Here is a 20,187-nt window from a genome sequence, read left to right on the forward strand (position 1 = left end):
AGATGGATTTGTAAAATAGACATCCTTAAGAGTTACTGATACTAAAGAAGGGAGGAGTGGCTTGCCTTGAATTGGGAAAAGACATTTGTTCTCAATACTTAGAGTTTGTAATCTTGAGATGTTAGGAAAAACTATTTCAAAATCTATACAAGTGTCTCTCAATAGACTGTCAATAGACAAGTGTTGAAGTGATGGAACATTAAAAGCTCGTCCCACAACATTGGCAGTCATTATTAATGTCGTCAGATTTTGAAGTCTTTTCAAGTTAACTCCTAGAGGACCCATTACATAAATATTATCAAAGTTTTTGATATTCAGCACTTCCAAAGAAATTAATTCAGAGAATATTTCATAATCAAGTTTTATAAGATCATTGTGTGACAAATTTAATATTTTCAGTTTTCTCAGTGAAAAGAAAGCCTCAGAATGAATCGAAGTTATCCTGTTTTGAGACATATCCATCTCTATTAGAGAGGTCATGTTTATAAAAGCATTAGATGGAACCTTACCTATTAACCCATTGTGATAAAGGGACAAGTATTGTAAAGTGGTGAGATTTTGTAAGTTGTTCAACAGTTTTTCCATTCGATATGATTGCTTGAATGTATTCAGGCGTATTCGCAATGTTGTCAGAGATGTCAAATCACTGAACACTCCATGTGATACATCATCAAACTGGTTTCCGTATAACATCAAGGTTTCTAAAGTTTGTAAGCCATTTAGCATTCCCATTGGAAGTTTGAATTCATAATTTCCTCTTAATTTCAAAGTTTTCAAGTATGGCATCCATTGGAAAACCCCAGCAGACAAGTCTGTTTCTTCAACGGAGATATTTTCTATCAACATTTCTTCTACCTGTGATGTTCTCAAACCTTTAAAAATGGTAGGTGTTATCTTCAATTCCGGTATTACTTGTCCCAGTCTCAGAGTTTTGACACCAGAATGTTCAAGATCATACATTAACTTTTCCATACATTCACTGTTGATGTAATTACCAATCAGGTCTAATGTTACAGCTCTGACACCACCAAATGTACCATTAATTGGGCATTTCAATTCGTTTACTGATAAACTCAGCTCTTGCAGTGGGAAGTCCCTAAACATAATATTCTTTACAAAGTCATATGAATCACTTATTCTATTTCCAGCAAGAGAAAGTATTTTGAGTTTCGGAAAATCACTCAATTCAATTTTGCCACAATAACTGTTAAAGTATGCTTGCTTTAAAGAGATCATTTCAATATTTCTCAAAGGTTTCAGGGGTTGACTTGGAAAACATACCAGTTTACTGACATCCATATTTAATTTTTGTAGTTTGTTCAGATCTTCAAATGTGTCGTCTGCTACTTCAGCTATCCTGTTCGCGTTAAGACGTAAATCTTGCAAGTTCTCAAGTCCTTGGAGGGATGAGGATGACAGCATCACAATTTTATTGAGACTTAGATCCAATATCAGTAATTTCTTCAGGGGAGTGAACAAGTGATCCGTAATGCTCGTGAGATTGTTTATGCGCATGTCCAGTATTTCTAGTTGAGTGACATCCTTGAAAGTGTAGTCCTGAATTAAGGAAATACTATTATGGGTGAGATTCAGTACTTTAAGTTGATGAAGACCTCGCAGAGAGTCAGACTGTAGAGTTTGTATCTCGTTCAGGTAAAGATTAAGTCGATGTAATTTTGTAAGACTTGTCAAACTGCCTGGTGATACAGAGGTGATTTTGTTCATAGCAATGTCAAGATCTGTTGCAAAGGATGGTAAATTCCCAGGGATTCTATCCAATTTTCTCTGACTGCAGTCCACGTAAGACTGGTTGTACACCTTGCATGGTACATCTGAGATGACCACATGAATATCAGCAATCAGGAGTAAGATTCCCAGCTGGAGAACTGTATAGTATGTCATAAACATCTTGTCAAAATGTTTTTTTTTCAATGTAAGAAGAACTATCTCAGATCAGGTACTCACAGTGTCTAGTCAGCAACTAGGAGAACATGACACCAACCTGACGCTATATATGTATATATGGTGATTGCAGATTTATTAACGTAAGTGTTGTAATAATCTTTTAATCATGCATCGTTTGATCACACACTTCCTGTTTGTTCTTGTCGGTTGGTGTGATGTATGGTAATGTATGTAAATCTTAAATTAAATATTCATTAGCTTCAAACGGTGAACGTTACACGATATGTATATGTGTATGTGAATATGTATGATCTATGGACACATATAACTAGTCTAGAGGCTATGTGTGGCTTCAAATCTCAAGATCTCTCTTCATTCACCCCGTCTAGTTCATTAAAGAAATGATAAACCAAAAGTTGCTCATTTAAATAAGTAAATATCCAATTGTTAGAATAGTGTAAACAATGTATAAGTGGAATCCTGAGCTGACAAATACACCACATTTCAACCCTCATTTGGAAATTGAAATTTTATCTCATTATCTCAAAACCTGTTTGAGCTACTGTGAGAAGTGATTCGAAGCCATTGATAGCCTCTGGACTAATGAAGTGTATGGATATACCAAAACAGAAAAGATAGAGGAGCCCTTCTTGTAACAGATTTGCAAATAAAGAAGAACCCCAAAGCAGCAGTTGGAAGCAAAATGTATGAAGCTATGTATGCAAATAAAGTATACTCAAATGTAGAAGTCGGAGACTAAATATATGACACCAAATATGTAGATAAAGCAGAAACAAAATTTATGATATATATGCAACTGAAGTTTCAATAGAAAGAATTCAGGAATTAAATTTAATCGTTTGTAAGTCATGTAAGTCGGAGTCGGAAATTGAATGTATCGCAAATACGCGTAATATTAAGTTTCATTGATACTATCAAAGTTACTTTCAGATCCCGATTTTATAGAGAAGCCAAAATAGGCAGCTAATTTAACAAAAATACAGTCAACTTTGTGATTGTGTACTTTCTAGAACGCTTATTAATTATGATCATTGCATTCACCTGTCCCGATCCAGAGAACCAGATGCTCTGTGATAACTGAGGTCTTGGTAAACTCTAGTTTCACTAGGTATCACAGTGGAGTCGAGACTTCAGAATATCAAATTTAAGAAAACGTAATTCCCTCGAGTTCTCAGGAAGTCACAATCTATGCAACCATAAACCATCTATAAATACTACAACAATACATATACGTGTTTATATGTTCCTTGCATTTGTTTAATCGAACATAAATGCGACATAAAGACTGAATGACGCAATGTACTGTACAAACTGTACAGGAGTATACTTAGTAGGCATAAAGCAATTGATAAATACTGACATAAACCTCGTGTGGCGGACACTTGTGACTTTGACAAACTTTTATAACTTTTTAATTACCAATCTGAGTAAAGTCTGAAGTAGGAAAACGGTTTGATTCCATTTATCTTTTTTATTTATTTCCTTCCTATATTATTGTCCAATATATTTTATTTTATTGTTCTGGGTGTAATCATCTCTATGAAATAAAATACAACTGACAGCATAAGGGGAAAATAAAGATTTAGATCAAGGAACCAAGCAGTATTCCTGTTTTAGTTCCGTATTAGACTGTAAGACATACGACTTGTTTGTTCAGTTTGAATTGTTTGCTCAGCTTGACAGGTCGTAAGTAGTTACATGCTAGCATGCTAGGCATTCTCGCAAACCAGAGTTATTATTTCTACCACTACATTTCGAACCTGTGGGAGGCTCGTTAAGAACGTTGCCGTAAAACAGGCTGTGGTTTGCGACGATGCGTGCTAGGCAGAACTTAAATCAATTTGGGTACACACCAGGCAGTCGAGGGAGAATAATATATACTGCTTCAAAGTTTTGAAATTTGAATTTCCTGACACTTTTCTCACATACCAGCAGACGAGAACATGATTGCGTGAAACCAGCAACACTGTTTACATAAGTGACATCATAAAGTCCCCCTTTCCTCTCGATTTATGTAATCATGAAAAAATTAAGCGATTAATTCTGATTACTCTTTTCCCGTTGTTCTTCCAGGTAGGTGGAGGCATATTGTACTGTCCGTAACCTCAAATTAAAAATTATTTAAAATCAATTGTTGAATTGTATATTGTCGGTAATATGCATATTTAAATATATATAATATATCTAAAGAATATAGATATTTTTAACACAATGTAATTGCTAAAACTTTAATAATAAGACCTTAAAATTTGACTATAATATACATTTTTGTACTTTGAAAAAGCCCTTAGGGCCGATATTAAAGACCTTAAAATTACATGTATGCAGGGACAGAACACGTTTTTGCTAATTTGGTGCGGAGTATATATTTGCATAAACTAATCTAGTATTGGTTTTACTGGTGATACATGCCCTAAACCTTATTGAATATATGTCTTACGGTATGCCTTCCACATGACAAAGGTTGGGTTGACCTCTGAGCTAAACATATGACATGTCATGGTATGAATGAAGAGCATTTCAAAAGTTAAATATTTATCCAAAGACATCGTCATAAACCACATCCTTTTTACGGCACCGTCAGCGCAAAACAATATGCTCTGGTTTGCAAGAATGATCCAAAGGTGGATTGATTCAAAAAGGAATGTCTGAGATGTGTATTGTAGAGACGCAGACGGTGATAAAAGTAAGTTCTTCAAATGAATGTTTGCACATATACTTGTACCATTGGAGTTGGGGTCAAGCTCTATGAATAAAATGACGTATGAGGGAAAAAAATGCACATAATTCTACATACAGTATTATATCAACCTATATAAATGTAAGAGTTCTGGCAGTGATTACTGACCCTTTGTCATGGCTGAGTGGGAAGTCAACGTCGTAAACCACACACCTCTTTACGGCACCGTCCAGAACGTACCCGCAAGCAAGAGGCATATTTTGTTGCTTCAGCAGAAATATTTGCTGAGATGAATTGTGACATTGTGAGAAGTGCGTACAGCATAAATATAAGGAACACTTGTACTTAGATATAAGAAAAAAAGACTAAAAATACACACAAATTCCAATACTCTGAAACCATGGGATGTTAAAATATTTGAAAAAATTATTTTATTGTTGAAACCATCATACCCGCGTTTGCGTTGTGGGTTTTCAGTTAATGTTCGATATCATATCACTACTTCAATCTGATTAAAATCCGATGTAGATGTCCGCTAATCGTGCATTGCTATCTTACCATCGTTATTTAGCTTGAATTGACCTTCGTAGTACATGTCTACGATCAGGCTAAAAAATGTAAACATGTACTACGAAGGTCAATTCAAGCTAAATAACGATGGTAAGATAGCAATGCACGATTAGCCGACATCTACGTCGGATTTTAATCAGATTGATCACTACTTGTAAGTCATGAGACTTGATTAGTTTTGCATACAATGCAAACTGAGTATCAAGACTAGTTTCAGATCCACTATAATTCACTGATATGCTCATGTGGTCAAACAAAATGCAATGGGTTTGTTTATACACGCAATGATTTTGTGTGTGGAGAGAGATAATAATGTAGACATCACATATTTATTTGAGTCCGAAATATGTTGAAAGTAAACAAGGCAGACATACGACAAGTGCCCCCTCATACATCAATAAAGTGCTTTGAATACATTATTTGATACAGATAAAAGTATGGCTGAATAGAATATAATACAGAAATAATATAGAAGTGTTGAATACTACGTTCTATGTTCGATCATTATATTGGCCCCTTTTGTGTAGCGTCTATGATTCAATACTAACAAGAATGACGAATATTACGTGCATAGTACTATGTTCTATCTCAGACCACCAAACGTGTCTGAGTTTCTGTGGATAACGTTTTCATAATCATGACCTTGATCATGTAACAACACTTATTTGATCAACCTATATTCTGGTTCACTGGAGTATATGAAACGTTCAACAATCTCAAAAATATTTTTAATTTAAGTTGCAAAAAGCCACAATTTAATATAATGTAGCTAAATGTAAATTGGTCCCAAGTATTTTTAGATTCATTATTTCATATTGAGTCATCATCCATGGCAATTATCTGAATAAAGATTTCATCTCTGAATATTTACCACTGATAATATATGATATATAACTCATATAACACGCATAAAGACTAACTTGTAAAAAACAGCACACGTACATGAGAACAACATGAAGTCTGGTAAAGCCAAGAACATCTGTCAATATGGTTCTGTTAAAATGAAATACATTTACAAGATTTAGAAATGTCTTTACAATACACTGTTTATACTTCAATTTGCCTTTGTAATATTAAACATCATGCAGTTCAGATTTTCAACTGTCTTTCAATTTCTCAACGTGAAAACTTCAAATTTAATTAACATTTTTGCTGAAATACGTTTGTTCTCCGTCATTATATTTGTACGTATGATCTATCACATTAAAATCAGAATCAAGTGTAGTTAATAATAATATACATTGATAACACTAGAATATATATGGAAATCTGCTGACAACTTAATTGGTCACATCCCTGCTCGAAAGTGTGAAAACGCACTGTTAAAATCTCAAATATTTGCAACTCTGTTAACTCTGTTCTCTGATCTCAATGCAACTTTCAATTTCTCCCAGAAAAGTCTCTGACCAACTTCATTTTCAGTCCATTTAATATATTTCTGGGTTAGCAACATCTTTCGTAAAATTCGTGGCATGACATTATCAGGAATTTCATGTAACAACGCAAGGAGGAGAAGATTTCTCTTCTGTCGAAATAAATGATCTTGAGCCATTCTCATCTCAAAATAACACCACTCACTTTGTGCAAAGCCAGGTGACAGTATCAACATAGTTTTGTGACTTGTCTCTATACTTTCAAGAATGTTGTCAAAGATATCAATACCTGGCATGAAATCACGTTCATGAAGACAGAGTTTGAAATTAGGTGGATCAATATTTTCCAAATGAGGAAGTAATTGCTGCATGACCCAATCTCTGTCATTTTCATTGTAACAAACAAATGCATCATATCTGATATTCAATGGCTGCTCCTCATCATTGACTTGGAGTTGATAACCACCTCGCTTTAGTTTGATGAGGAAACAACCATAGCGTATATACCAACGAAAATGAACACAAAGTCCAATACAAATTGCTGAAAAGGCAAAACTACAATTAACAGGTACTGAAATCATAAATGCTAGATTACATTTCCATCCAAAGGTCAAAGTTGAAATAGACTTTCCATTCATGTTGTATGGATCTGCACATTTTATATCAGATGGTTGAACTTTAACTTTTCTGTCAGTTTTCATCCATTCCACAAAATCTTTCATCTTGCATTTTGAGCAGTCTAAATGATTATTCTTAAATGTAAAAGTTGTCAAATTATGCTACTTTTTCAGAGCTTGTGTGTTGATTTCACTGATTTTTGTGTTCACAAGACTGAGTGCCGTTAAATGTTTGAAATTTGGCAGCAGGTCCACCATGAATTTATTAGTCAGGTCTTGTACATCAGTCAGAGACAGTTCTTTTACATTTGGGAATAACTTGATGAACTTAAAAATATCAGATGGGTTTTCAAAGTAGACTTCCTGATGTGTTAAAGCCTCCAAAGAAGGTACTGGTCTCTCTTGAATGAGTTCAAAACATTTGTTCTTAATGGTTAGAGTTTTCAAATTTGACACATTGACAGAAGAATTGTCGAAAATTGCACAATATTGGTTCTCTCCAAAAGCATCGAAGAATAAGTGTTGAAGTGATGTGATATTGACACCTATGAGATGGATAGAATATCTAAAATTAGGATAATCTTTCATTCTGTCAAAGTTTTCATCTCCAGTATCCAACTGTGGAAATAGTCCTTATCAATGGTTTTGATGTTAAGAGATTGCAAAGAAATCAGTTTAGAAGATATTGCCTTGAATGCCACCACCCTTAGTAGTACATTATATGACAGATCTAATTTATATAACCTCCACTCAAATTTTCAAAACATAAAATGGCACATTTTAGCAAAACACTTCCAGCCCAGTAAGTTGCGTAAATCATCAACCTGCAAGGTGTCTATAGTTAGCATCTTGAATATTTAAGTTTTGAATTGTAATTACCGACCAGTAGTGTGCAGATTACTGATTAGGGAGAACTGTGATGATGCAATTTCATGTATTTGAGGATGATCAAATTACTTTACTGTGCTGTCAGTATGTCAAGGAAGATTCTCGTCCTTGTGTCACTTATGTCTGTGTTTTCTTACATCAAATGTAACATTTCAGAATGTGACTGTATTTATAGTGTCCCTTAAAGCCCTGGTAGTTGTAACTTGAATGTTTTTCATCTTCTCATTGTTTTGTACTTCTTTATGTTTTTTTGTACTCGCTTAGACATGTATGATCACCAAGTGGTCCAACATTTAACAAATTTATAACAACAAAAGTAAACATGTCTATACTTTTTCATGACTCTTTACATATGGACATCAAGTCAGTGTACACCAGACTATTAAAGATTAGCAACGAGATGATTCGATTGAACTGTTTCTAGAAACCGTGCTTTTTTGTATTTTTCAATCAGCAATAGTGAAAAGAAAAATAGCAAAAACTTGCAGCTACCAAGATTTTAACTTTTTAAAAAATTGTTGTCATCATTTATTGCTACCATACCCATGTGTCTTCAGATTACAGCTGTTCATTCATTTTTTCCTGTTCTATGTCATGCAGATTTTTTTCAGAAATGTAATAAAAGGACTTCTTACCCTTCAGTTAGTGTGTCTGTACTTTTTTGATTAGTCCCCTGAACAGGGGAACGTTACAATCAGTTCCATGCATGTGTACCCCCTGTCTGTCCATAAGACATCATTTCTCAGACATGCAATATTCCATTTGCAATCAAACCTAGCACAAAGGTAATAAAAGGACTTCTTACCATTCAGTTACTGTGTGTACTGTTTTGACTAGTCCCCTGCATGGGGGAACATTACAATAAGTTCCATGCATTTGTACCCCCGTCTGTCTGTAAGACATCATTTCTCGGACCTGCAGTATTCCATTTTCAATCAAACCTAACACAAAGGTGACAAATTATAAAGGACATATGCACCTCACTTTTCTTTGCCTTGTTTACAAATTTGACCAAAGTGCAACCATATTTGTGGTCATTAATATTCCCTGCTAACTCAAAAACAGCAAAACCTAGAGATGTGAACTGTTCTGATTTAAATAAGCCTGTGTCCCCAACAAAGATGGACCTTCCTTTTATAGCATGTCTCTAGAGGCCAAATTTGATGTGTAATTCTACACCCTGTACAAAAACTAAAGCGAATAGTTGTGGAATCTATATAAAGCAAAGCTGCGTTGATTTTCATTATCTTGGTATGCATGTTTCAGAGAGACTGAAAACTGAGAAGAGCAAGTGAGTGGGGAGTGTGAGGCCATGTCATGCTATGAAAGTTGTATACGACTGTCTTGACTAGATTTGCAATGTATCTAGTTCTTTACAGCCAGCTATAAAGATAGATACATCAATTGTAATGAAACATGAAATCTAAACAGTGATTGCTTACACACACACAGGTTCATGAACACAAAAGCAGTAGTTCAGTTCATTTCACACGTTTCAGACAAGACAACTACGATTCACTTTTCATGTCATGTGCTTTTAATGCCTGATTACATTCATTCTAATACACTTTAAACTCTGAGATATATATTTGCATCTCATGAATAATTCATAGAAATAATAACAGAAATAATACATAGAATTACAACTCATGAGGACGTCGACGGTCATCTCGAGTTCATCAAATGCATATTATCAGTGTAGGGACATACCAAGTTCTAAAAGTACCATGTTTGAATTTTGTTTCATCCACTAATTAAGTGACACATTCCGGCGAGGGTAACATCACAATTTACTGCCTGGCCTAGAGTTGCGGCCACTCTACCAAAATATTGATGATGCCCAAGCCGAAGGCGAAGGCATCATCAAAATTTTGGTAAAGGGTGCCAGCCCGAGGGCCGGCAATAAATTGTGACATTACCTGAGTGCATGTGTTATTAATTTTATTACACCATCCACCCAATGATAATTTATTTAAACATTTTAAAGAGGTTTGTACTTTTTAAAGATGTTTGTACTTCAGCTTTGTCCAATTCTGAAAACAACATAGAACATCCTCTTATCTCATCTCTTATTTTTTTCCCCAATCATTACTTCTGTCAAAGAAAAATGTTAATGTGGCCACCACAGACCGTTAAACTCTCAAATAGTGATGCTGTAACATTTCAATGTTCACTTGACGTTGGCTTTGCAGGTTGTTTGTTGATACACACACAAGTAATTATTTTTAGATGCACTTAAAGTTTAAGGAAATTGGAATTTACACGAAAATCAACACTATTTTTGTCTAAGTTGAAAAAAAAATATAATTCAAAATCAAGAAGTTAATGTCAACTGGTCGTCTGCTTCAAACGTTCGATGGTTTTGGTCAGACTGCCTTCGACTGGCTGTGGCGAGTTGTTTGTACTTACATTGTACATCGTCATCCAAAACCAAGTATAGTCCCCAGAAATGAGTAAGGTCGTACTGGCGGCGTAGCAGCAGAGGGAAGTTAAAATATATACAGTTCTAAGAAACAAAGTATTCTGCATTAACTCACGCAGTGCTATTGACTGAACCTTTTGAATGTGTCCGAGTCTATACTCTCCGTGCTATGGTTAGACAGATGTTCCATTACCTGATGGTGTCTGGAAAGAAAGACTTCTGTTGACACGCTAGTCTAGAATGAGGTACCATGTAGCTGTGACTGTTTGCTCCCCTGGATTTTGACCTTGTTGGTTGGAGTAGCTGACTTGATACTTTGATGACATTGTTGATTGTGCGATACATCATCGTGACCTTGGCTTGAGCACGACATTTCATATCGGAATATTTTCCCTTGATTATACATATATGTAAATGATGTATTTATAGTAAAAACAGTGGACAACACGAATAAAAATAAGTTTTGCTAGAATGAAAATAGCTACATCAAAAACACTTTATATTCAACGATAATATAATACAATGTAAGTACTTGTAATCAATCAATTAATCGATCATTTATAAATTAACTTAAGATTTACAACTGCTATTCAATTTCTTGAAGTGAAGATGATTTGACATTTTTGTTGCATATCGCCCTTCATTATATCATAATTATTTTGTTGTTATTATTATGTTAAAATCATAATCATTTCTTCACAACAGAAAACATTGTTAATACTTGAATTCAAATGAAAATTTAATTTGTCCCACGTTATAAAAAGTAATATTTGCTTTGTAAATTTCAAATATTTGCAACTCTATTAACCCTGTTGTCAGATCTTAATTCAACTTTCAGTTTCTCCCAGAAAAGTCTCTGACCAACTTCATTTTCTGTCCATTTGATATATTTCTGGGTCAGTAACATCTTTCGTAAAATTCTCGTCATGTCATTATCAGGAATTTCATGTAACAACACAAGGAGGAGAAGATTTCTCTTCTGTCGAAATAAATGATCTTGAGCTATTCTCATCTCAAAATAACACCACTCACTTTGTGCAAAGCCAGGTGACAGAATCAACATAGTTTTGTGACTAGTCTTTATACTTTCAATAATGTTGTCAAAAATATCACTACCCGGCATAAAATCACGTTCATGCAAACAGAGTTTGAAATTGGGTGGGTCAATATTTTCCAAATGAGGAACTAATTGCTGCATGATCCAATCTCTGTCATTTTCATTGTAACAAACAAATGCATCATATCTGATATTCAATGGCAGTTCCTCATCATTAACTTGAAGTTGATAACCACCACGCTTAAGTTTGATGAGGAAACAACCATAGCGTATATACCAACGAAAATGAACACAAAGTCCAATACAAATTGCTGAAAAGGCAAAAATACAAGTAACAGGTACTGCAATCATAAATGATAGGTTACATTTCCATCCAAAGGTCAAAGTTAACACATTCTTTCCATTCAAATTACTTGCATCTACACATTTGATATAGGATGTGTAGACGCCAGATTTGCTATTATAGTATTTGTTTGGTCAAAGTCAACAAACCTCAGATTATTGAGTCATATGAATTGATTTACAAGTTCAGCCCATGAGGGCATTGTTCCAAATTCCACACATTCCATGTTTGGTGCACGTGTGTTTGAACTTAAACTTCATTCGAAGGCTAGAGAGCAGTGTGACAACACAATAGTTTTACGGCTACGTTAGGCTTCGTTAGGCTCCGTGAGGCTCCGCTGGATCTATATATAAGGCTTCGTGAGGCTTCGTGAAGCTCCGCTAGACCAGTTATAACAAAAGGCTTTGTGACATCATTACCTAGAAGACTGTGAATAACTCGTTGGACTATTACTTAAGACACTATGGAAACAGGTATTACATTCAGTGAACGACCTATATATTGACTGTGAATTGACATCGGACTAATCTGGACTTACCAATAATTATAGGACATTAGAATAGTTTCTAGAAGTTGTTATATTTGATTTCATCGATTAAACTTACGGATTTCTCATTTGATACCGTATTTGGATTGTGGACATTGTGGCTTTGAAATCGGTGTGGCAACAGACGGATGATTCTAGTGTATATGGTGAGTAACCTGCTGTAGGATATTGGAACTAAACGGGCTTGTAGAACTATAAACACGTGACTCTCTAGATATAAGGCGTTGCAGAGAACATTAGGCATTATAAGGCTGCGACATCTACAGTAAAACTATTGTGGAATACTATAGTGAGAACTATAGTAAAACTATTGTGGACTATTATTGTGAAAATAATAGTAGAACTATTGAAAACTGTTTGGGAAAGTCTACATGTGGAAGGGCTATAGTGAGGACTATAGTGAAGTATATTGTTGGACAAAGTTGTGTTTGTAAAGGCTGTGTTACAAAAGACACTTCTCCAGGAGAGACAAGTTAACGTGCCGAAGGACTTAGGAAAGGCTTACACACCATAGTAAAAGTACTACAAGTGTAAGAAGGAATTCTCAGGACGTCAGCGAGTTTCTATTCCAGAAAGGCTTTGTTACACAGAATTGGACAGAACTTTGGCGGGAAAACTCACCAACGTGGCATCAATTTCCTGTACATGTGGACTTGGCAAATAGACTCAAAGGTAAACAAACATTGGAATTCTGAAGGTCAGTACTGGACTTGTGTGTGTTACATAACATCCGTACTGGAAAAGAGGCACTCCCTTTGTAATCTTATAACACAAGGGGTGAAAGGTCACACATAAATAACTTATTTATTTGTGAAAATTGAAGGACAGTAAACTACTGTATATCATCATGGACGGTGAAGAAACAGAACAGTATGCTGAGCTTGGTGCTGTAGGGGGAGAAATTGAAGATTCCAAAAGGCCACACAAACCAACGCCGGCATTCTTGGAGGAAGAAAGGAAAAGATTAAAAGGTCAAAGGTCAGGTGCCTGTGGACAGGTAACTGGAAGAACAAATGAAATTCAGGTTCTGCTGAAGAATGCAGAAAGTGTAGAGGCAGTCAGTGAAAAATTGGCTGAATGGGAACAGGCGTATGTTAACTTACAGGAGGCAGATAAGGCATATCACAGTAAGCTGGATGTAGATGAACAGAAAATGGACTATGCAAAATGGGTAGTTCCTAAGTTTCAGGAATTCGACGAATTTAGAAGTAAGGTTAGTCATTGGTTGCAAAGCAAGGCAAAGGAAAGTGCTACACCAGATACCGCGCGTGCAGAAGATCAACATGTTATAGAAGATCAAGGTAACGCTGCTACAAAGGCACAACAGCAGTTTCAACAAGAACAAGTTAAGGAGCCAGAGCTGGTTGTGAACTCACTCCCAGTTATGAAATCAGAACAAGTTGTGAGCAAAGAACAAGTTAAGGAGCCAGAGCAGGTTGTGAACTCACTCCCAGTTGTGAAATCAGAACAAGTTGTGAGGCGAAAGACAGTTGTGAAATCAGAGCCTGTTGAGACAGTTGTGAAATCAAGTAGAAGTGTTAAAACAGAAGTTGATGTGGAACCAGATGATAGCATTTCAAATATAGGAAGAAAGGGGCACACGAAATCAAGAAAGCATGGTTCTGGCGGTAGTGGAACATCAAGTCGACTTAGTGAACGAAGTAATACATCTTTAGCTAGTGCTGTGGCCAAGAGGGCTGCACTGAAAGCCAGGGTTGCAGCACTGAAGGAAAGACAAGCTTTGGAAGAATGTGAAGCCAAGCTGCGCAGGCAACAAGAAGAAATTCAAAGGAAAAAGGATATGTTAGCAGTCAATGCTGAGATTGCTGAAGAAGAAGCTAAAATTAAGGCATATGAACAATATGAAGATGAAGAACAGGACATAGAACAATCTGATATATGTTCATCTACGCAAGGGAGAGATGTACACCAGGACAATGACCAAAACATGCATATACAAATGCCTGTTTACAACAATGGCAATGGCAGCAATCATGGCAGTAACTATAACAACATGCAAACAGACCTTGCAGCAGTTTTGCAGCATCAGAACTATATGACTAAAGTATTTATGGATCGCAACGACCAGGCTACATTACCACCACAGACACTACCAGTATTCAGAGGAGATCCATTGAAATACAGGGACTTTGTGATGGCATTTAAAAGTAGAATTGAAGCAAAGACATCGAGTGATGAAGACAGGCTCTACTATCTGCAGCAGTACACCGCAGATGAACCAGGAGAATTAGTTGCCAGTTGCATCCACATGGATCCAAATAAAGGATATAAAAGAGCCAGAGACTTGCTGGAGAAAAGGTATGGGAACTCCTATGTTATAGGTATGGCATACACCAAAGAGGCAGAACAATGGCCAGATATCAAAGCTGAAGACAAGACAGCAATGTGCAAGTTCGCTGTCTTCCTGGCGAAGTGTGAGAATATGATGAATGGAGAAGTGCATCTGAAAGAACTTGATTATCATAAGAACTTACAAATGCTGGTTGACAAATTGCCATACAAAATGAGAGAACAATGGCGAAGGAAGACGTATGACCTGCTGCAACATAGGCCAGTAGAGTTCAGAGACCTTGTGCGGTTTGTACAGAAAGAGGCTGATGTAATGTCGAATGCTGTATTTGGCAATTTGAATCATGCAACCCAACGAAGGGAAGATAAGTCAAATGTGAAGTCAGGAAGAAGGTCAAGTACAAGACCAAAGGGTTCCAGCTTTGCTATCAGCACCGACGGAAATGATAATAATGGCTGTGACTATTGTGCAGACAGTACACACAGACTACAAGAATGTAAGAAGTTGGCTAGCAAACCATACAAGGAGAGAATGCAATTTCTGAAATCAAAAGGACTTTGTTATGGATGTCTGACAAAGACAAATCATCTCGTCAAAGGCTGTGGCAGTAAGATGACATGTGGAAAATGTAAACGACAACATCCCACATTGCTGCACCAGGATAGAGCTGAAACCAGCGACACAACAAACAAGGCTGTTGAACCAGTAGCAGAGAACAGTTCGACAGATAACAAGACTAGTGATGCCAAAGTTGGGTACGTGGATGTTACATGTCAGTATGCAGGGACTAAAGATCTGTCGGGGATACCGGTTATACTACCAGTGGTGCTGAGATGTAAATCAAGTGGTGCATCCGTGCAGACATATGCATTTCTTGACAATGGAAGTGATGCAGTATTCTGTACAGAGGCAATAAGGCAGCAACTAAATACCGGAGGTCAGAAGACAAAGCTGAACGTACACACAATGACAGAGACTAAAGTAGTAAATAGTTACATACTGAAGGGGCTGGAAGTCACCGACTTGGATGGAAATAATGTTATACAACTTCCAGCAACTTATACACATAGTGAAATACCTGTGTCGAAGAAGGACATTGTTAAACAAGAAGACATAACAAGATGGCCATATTTGCGCAATATACATTTGCCAAGTATTAATGCAGATATTGGCTTGCTGATAGGAAACAATGTACCCAAAGCATTAGAGCCATGGGAAGTCATCAACAGTCAAGATGACGGACCATATGCAGTCAAAACTTTACTAGGATGGGCTGTAAATGGACCCCTTAAGGGGGCCGGAGAAGTTGCAGAGCGGGTATCAGTGAATAGGATCAAAGTTGACATACAGATAGAGCAACAACTTGCAAGCTACTTCAACCAAGAATTCAGCGAAAAGGCCATAGATGACAAACCGGAGAGATCCGTTGAAGATACCAAGTTCATGCACATTATGATGAATAATACTAACTGTGAAGATGGTCATTATCAGGTGCCTTTACCATTTAGACATCCTGATGTGAAAATGCCGAACAACAGATCAGTAGCTGAACAAAGGATAAAACATCTGAAACGAAGATTTGCAAGGGATCACCAATATCATGAAGATTACAAGGTATTTATGGAAACTATCATAAATAAAGGCTATGCTGAAAAGATACCAGATCAAGAACTTGAAGGTGAAGATGGAAAGAAATGGTACATACCACATCATGGGGTGTACCACCCGCAGAAAAGGAAGATACGGGTAGTGTTTGATTGTGCAGCAGAATTTCAAGGGACATCTTTAAATAAAGAGCTGATGCAAGGACCCGATCTGACCAATTCATTAGTGGGAACACTTATACGATTTCGTCAAGAACCAGTAGCACTGATGGCTGATATAGAAGCCATGTTTTCACAGGTTGCAGTACCAAAGGAGTACCACAATTTTCAACGTTTCCTATGGTGGCCAGAGGGTGACAGTGACCAACCATTACAGGAGTATCGTATGAAAGTACACATCTTTGGGGCCACATCATCACCAAGTTGTGCCAACTATGCGTTGAAAAGGACAGCTGAAGACAGCAAGAAGTGTTACCGGCCAGAGGTCACCAATACAATACAAAATAACTTCTATGTTGATGACATGTTGAAATCCGTGTCAACAAATGAGCAAGGAGTATCACTATTTAGAGACTTAACTAAAATATGCAAACAAGGAGGCTTCAGACTGACTAAATGGATAAGTAACCATCGGCCTGTATTGGAGTCCATTCCTGAAGAAGAAAGAGCAAAAGAAGTGAAGAATTTAGACTTGGACCAAGATAACCTGCCTATGGAGAGAGCACTTGGTATGTGCTGGGATGTCGAAACAGATAAGTTTGGCTTCCTTATACAAATAAAGGACAAACCAGTTACAAGGCGGGGTATCCTATCAGTGGTCAGCTCAGTCTATGATCCATTAGGAATAGTGGCACCAGCAGTATTGCCACCAAAAATGATTCTACAGGACTTATGTAAACAAAAGCTTGGTTGGGATGAACAAATACCAGCTAAGCAACAGAAGAAATGGGAGAAATGGCTAGTAGATTTGCCCAAGTTAGAGGACGGTTTCTCAGTGAACCGATGTATGAAACCAAAAGGATATGGAGAAGCTGTATCAACACAGCTACATCACTTTTCTGATGCAAGCGAGTCCGGCTATGGTACTGTGTCATACATACGCATGGTAAACAATGAGGACAAGGTACACTGTGCTTTCATGCTAGGAAAGTCACGTGTAGCTCCACTAAAACAAGTCACCATCCCACGAATGGAACTGTCTGCAGCAACATTAGCAGTGCGAGTAGACAAAAGTATAAAGAAAGAGTTGGACATGAAAGTTGATGAAACATTCTTCTGGACTGATAGCATGACTGTATTACGATACATCAACAATGAAACAGCAAGATTTCATACATTTGTAGCAAACAGAGTTACAGTAATCAGGGAGGGTTCTACACCAGCACAATGGCGCTATGTGGAAACAAGCCAGAATCCTGCAGATGAGGCATCACGAGGGCAACCAGTTGACAAATTTCTCCAGAATAAACGTTGGCTGAATGGACCAGAGTTTCTATGGAAACCAGAGGCTGAGTGGGCAAGAGATGAAGTAAGCAGTAATTCAGCTGACATGACACAACTACAAGGTGATGACTTAGAGGTCAAGAGAGAAGTGACTGTCAATACTGTATCAGTAGACGAATCCAAGGAGACTGTCAACAAACTGATAAACCATTATTCAAATTGGTATGCCTTGAAGAAAGCAGTGGCATGGATTCTCAGAATAAAACAGAATTTGATGGGAAAATGCAAGAACACTCAGACTACAAACAAGAAGAGACAGACATCTGTGTTTCTCAGTGTGAAAGAGCTTCAGGATGCTGAACGTGCAATTATTAGTATTGTACAACAAGAGGCTTTCAAGGAAGAAATATCTGTCTTGAAGAAACACAAAGAATCAGAGAAAAGAGCGGTAAAACGTGCAAGCCCAGTGTACAAGTTAGATCCAATGCTGGGAGAAGATGGACTGCTGAGGGTAGGAGGGAGGTTAGGCCAATCAGCATTGCCTGAGGAAGCAAAACACCCATTAATTCTACCAAAGGAAGCGCACATATCCAAACTTATTCTACGAGACATTCACGAGACTATAGGACATCTCGGAAGAAACTGTATGATCTCCAAACTGCGTGAAAAGTATTGGATACTGAGAGCAAACACAGCAGCAAGGGGGCTAATCAACGAATGTGTTACATGTCGTACACTACACCCAAAGACAGGAGGGCAGAAAATGTCAGACCTACCAATCGATCGTGTAACATCAGATGAACCACCATTCACCAAAGTGGGTGTAGACTACTTTGGCCCAATAGAGGTCAAACGAGGACGCAGCATTGTTAAGAGATATGGGGTAATATTTACCTGTCTGGCAATGCGAGCAGTTCACATCGAGAAAGCTGACTCATTAGACACCGACTCATGTATTAATGCATTGAGAAGATTTATAGCCAGAAGAGGAGTAGTGAAAGTAGTAAGATCAGACAATGGTACCAATCTGGTTGGTACTCAGAGAGAATTGAAGAAAGAAATTAGTAATTGGAATCAAGCGAAGATAAAGGGATTTCTGCTGAGAAAGGAAATTGACTGGATATTCAACCCACCATCCGGATCACATTTCGGCGGTGTATGGGAGAGGCAGATACGCACCATCAGGCAGATACTCAGCGCAATCACAAAGGAACAGCAGTTGGATGATGAAGGTTTACAAACCCTTCTATGTGAAGTAGAACACATCATCAATAGCAGACCAATAACTGCAGTGTCTGATGATGCAAGAGACCCAGAGGCACTGACACCAAATATGATAATAACAATGAAAGGTGCCAGTCTTCCACCAAGCTTAACAGAGAAGAACGACTTATATGCACGTCGAAGATGGAGACAAGTACAGTATATGGCAGATATATTTTGGAAACGTTGGACACATGAATACCTACCATCACTACAACAACGTCAAAAATGGTTGGAGACCAAACCCAATGTGGCTGTTGGAGATATTGTACTTATTGCTGATGAGAACACACCAAGATGTGCCTGGCCTATGGCTAAGGTGATTGAAGTAATGCCAGATAATAAAGGGCTAGTACGGCGTGTGAAAGTGAAGACAAGATCTAATGTCTTGGAGAGACCAATCCACAAATTATGTATATTGTTGGAAGCAGATCAAGACAGACATTATATCGGACAGAAAGATAATTAAACGGACATAGAGTATTATTAGTACTTATGTAGTTACATGCTATAGAAACTTTAGGTTGAAATTTAGAAGAAAGATTACTAATAGGCGTCTTGAAAATTGAAAGAAAAATTGTCTCATTTGAATATAACCGACAATTGGGGGCCGGGATGTAGACGCCAGATTTGCTATTATAGTATTTGTTTGGTCAAAGTCAACAAACCTCAGATTATTGAGTCATATGAATTGATTTACAAGTTCAGCCCATGAGGGCATTGTTCCAAATTCCACACATTCCATGTTTGGTGCACGTGTGTTTGAACTTAAACTTCATTCGAAGGCTAGAGAGCAGTGTGACAACACAATAGTTTTACGGCTACGTTAGGCTTCGTTAGGCTCCGTGAGGCTCCGCTGGATCTATATATAAGGCTTCGTGAGGCTTCGTGAAGCTCCGCTAGACCAGTTATAACAAAAGGCTTTGTGACATCATTACCTAGAAGACTGTGAATAACTCGTTGGACTATTACTTAAGACACTATGGAAACAGGTATTACATTCAGTGAACGACCTATATATTGACTGTGAATTGACATCGGACTAATCTGGACTTACCAATAATTATAGGACATTAGAATAGTTTCTAGAAGTTGTTATATTTGATTTCATCGATTAAACTTACGGATTTCTCATTTGATACC

The 20,187-nt window shown here is 37.2% G+C and overlaps 3 protein-coding genes across 3 annotated transcripts; 1 reads left to right on the forward strand and 2 right to left on the reverse strand.

Annotated features, from left to right (window-relative positions):
* Positions 1-6,506: 6,506 nt before the first annotated feature.
* Positions 6,507-7,271, reverse strand: LOC144434183 (toll-like receptor 2 type-2). The gene has a single exon (XM_078122638.1). The coding sequence runs from the start codon at positions 7,269-7,271 to the stop codon at positions 6,507-6,509; it is 765 nt and encodes a 254-aa protein (XP_077978764.1).
* Positions 7,272-11,260: 3,989 nt separating this feature from the next.
* Positions 11,261-11,884, reverse strand: LOC144434184 (toll-like receptor 2 type-2). Its single transcript, XM_078122639.1, has one exon. It carries the CDS (start codon positions 11,882-11,884, stop codon positions 11,261-11,263), a length of 624 nt encoding a protein of 207 aa, XP_077978765.1.
* A 1,386-nt stretch (positions 11,885-13,270) lies between these two features.
* On the forward strand, positions 13,271-19,513 carry LOC144434185 (uncharacterized). The gene has a single exon (XM_078122640.1). The coding sequence runs from the start codon at positions 13,271-13,273 to the stop codon at positions 19,511-19,513; it is 6,243 nt and encodes a 2,080-aa protein (XP_077978766.1).
* Positions 19,514-20,187: the final 674 nt, after the last annotated feature.

The sequence above is a fragment of the Glandiceps talaboti genome, chromosome 4 (genome assembly GCF_964340395.1).
Source record: "Glandiceps talaboti chromosome 4, keGlaTala1.1, whole genome shotgun sequence".
Taxonomy (NCBI): Eukaryota; Metazoa; Hemichordata; class Enteropneusta; family Spengelidae; genus Glandiceps; species Glandiceps talaboti.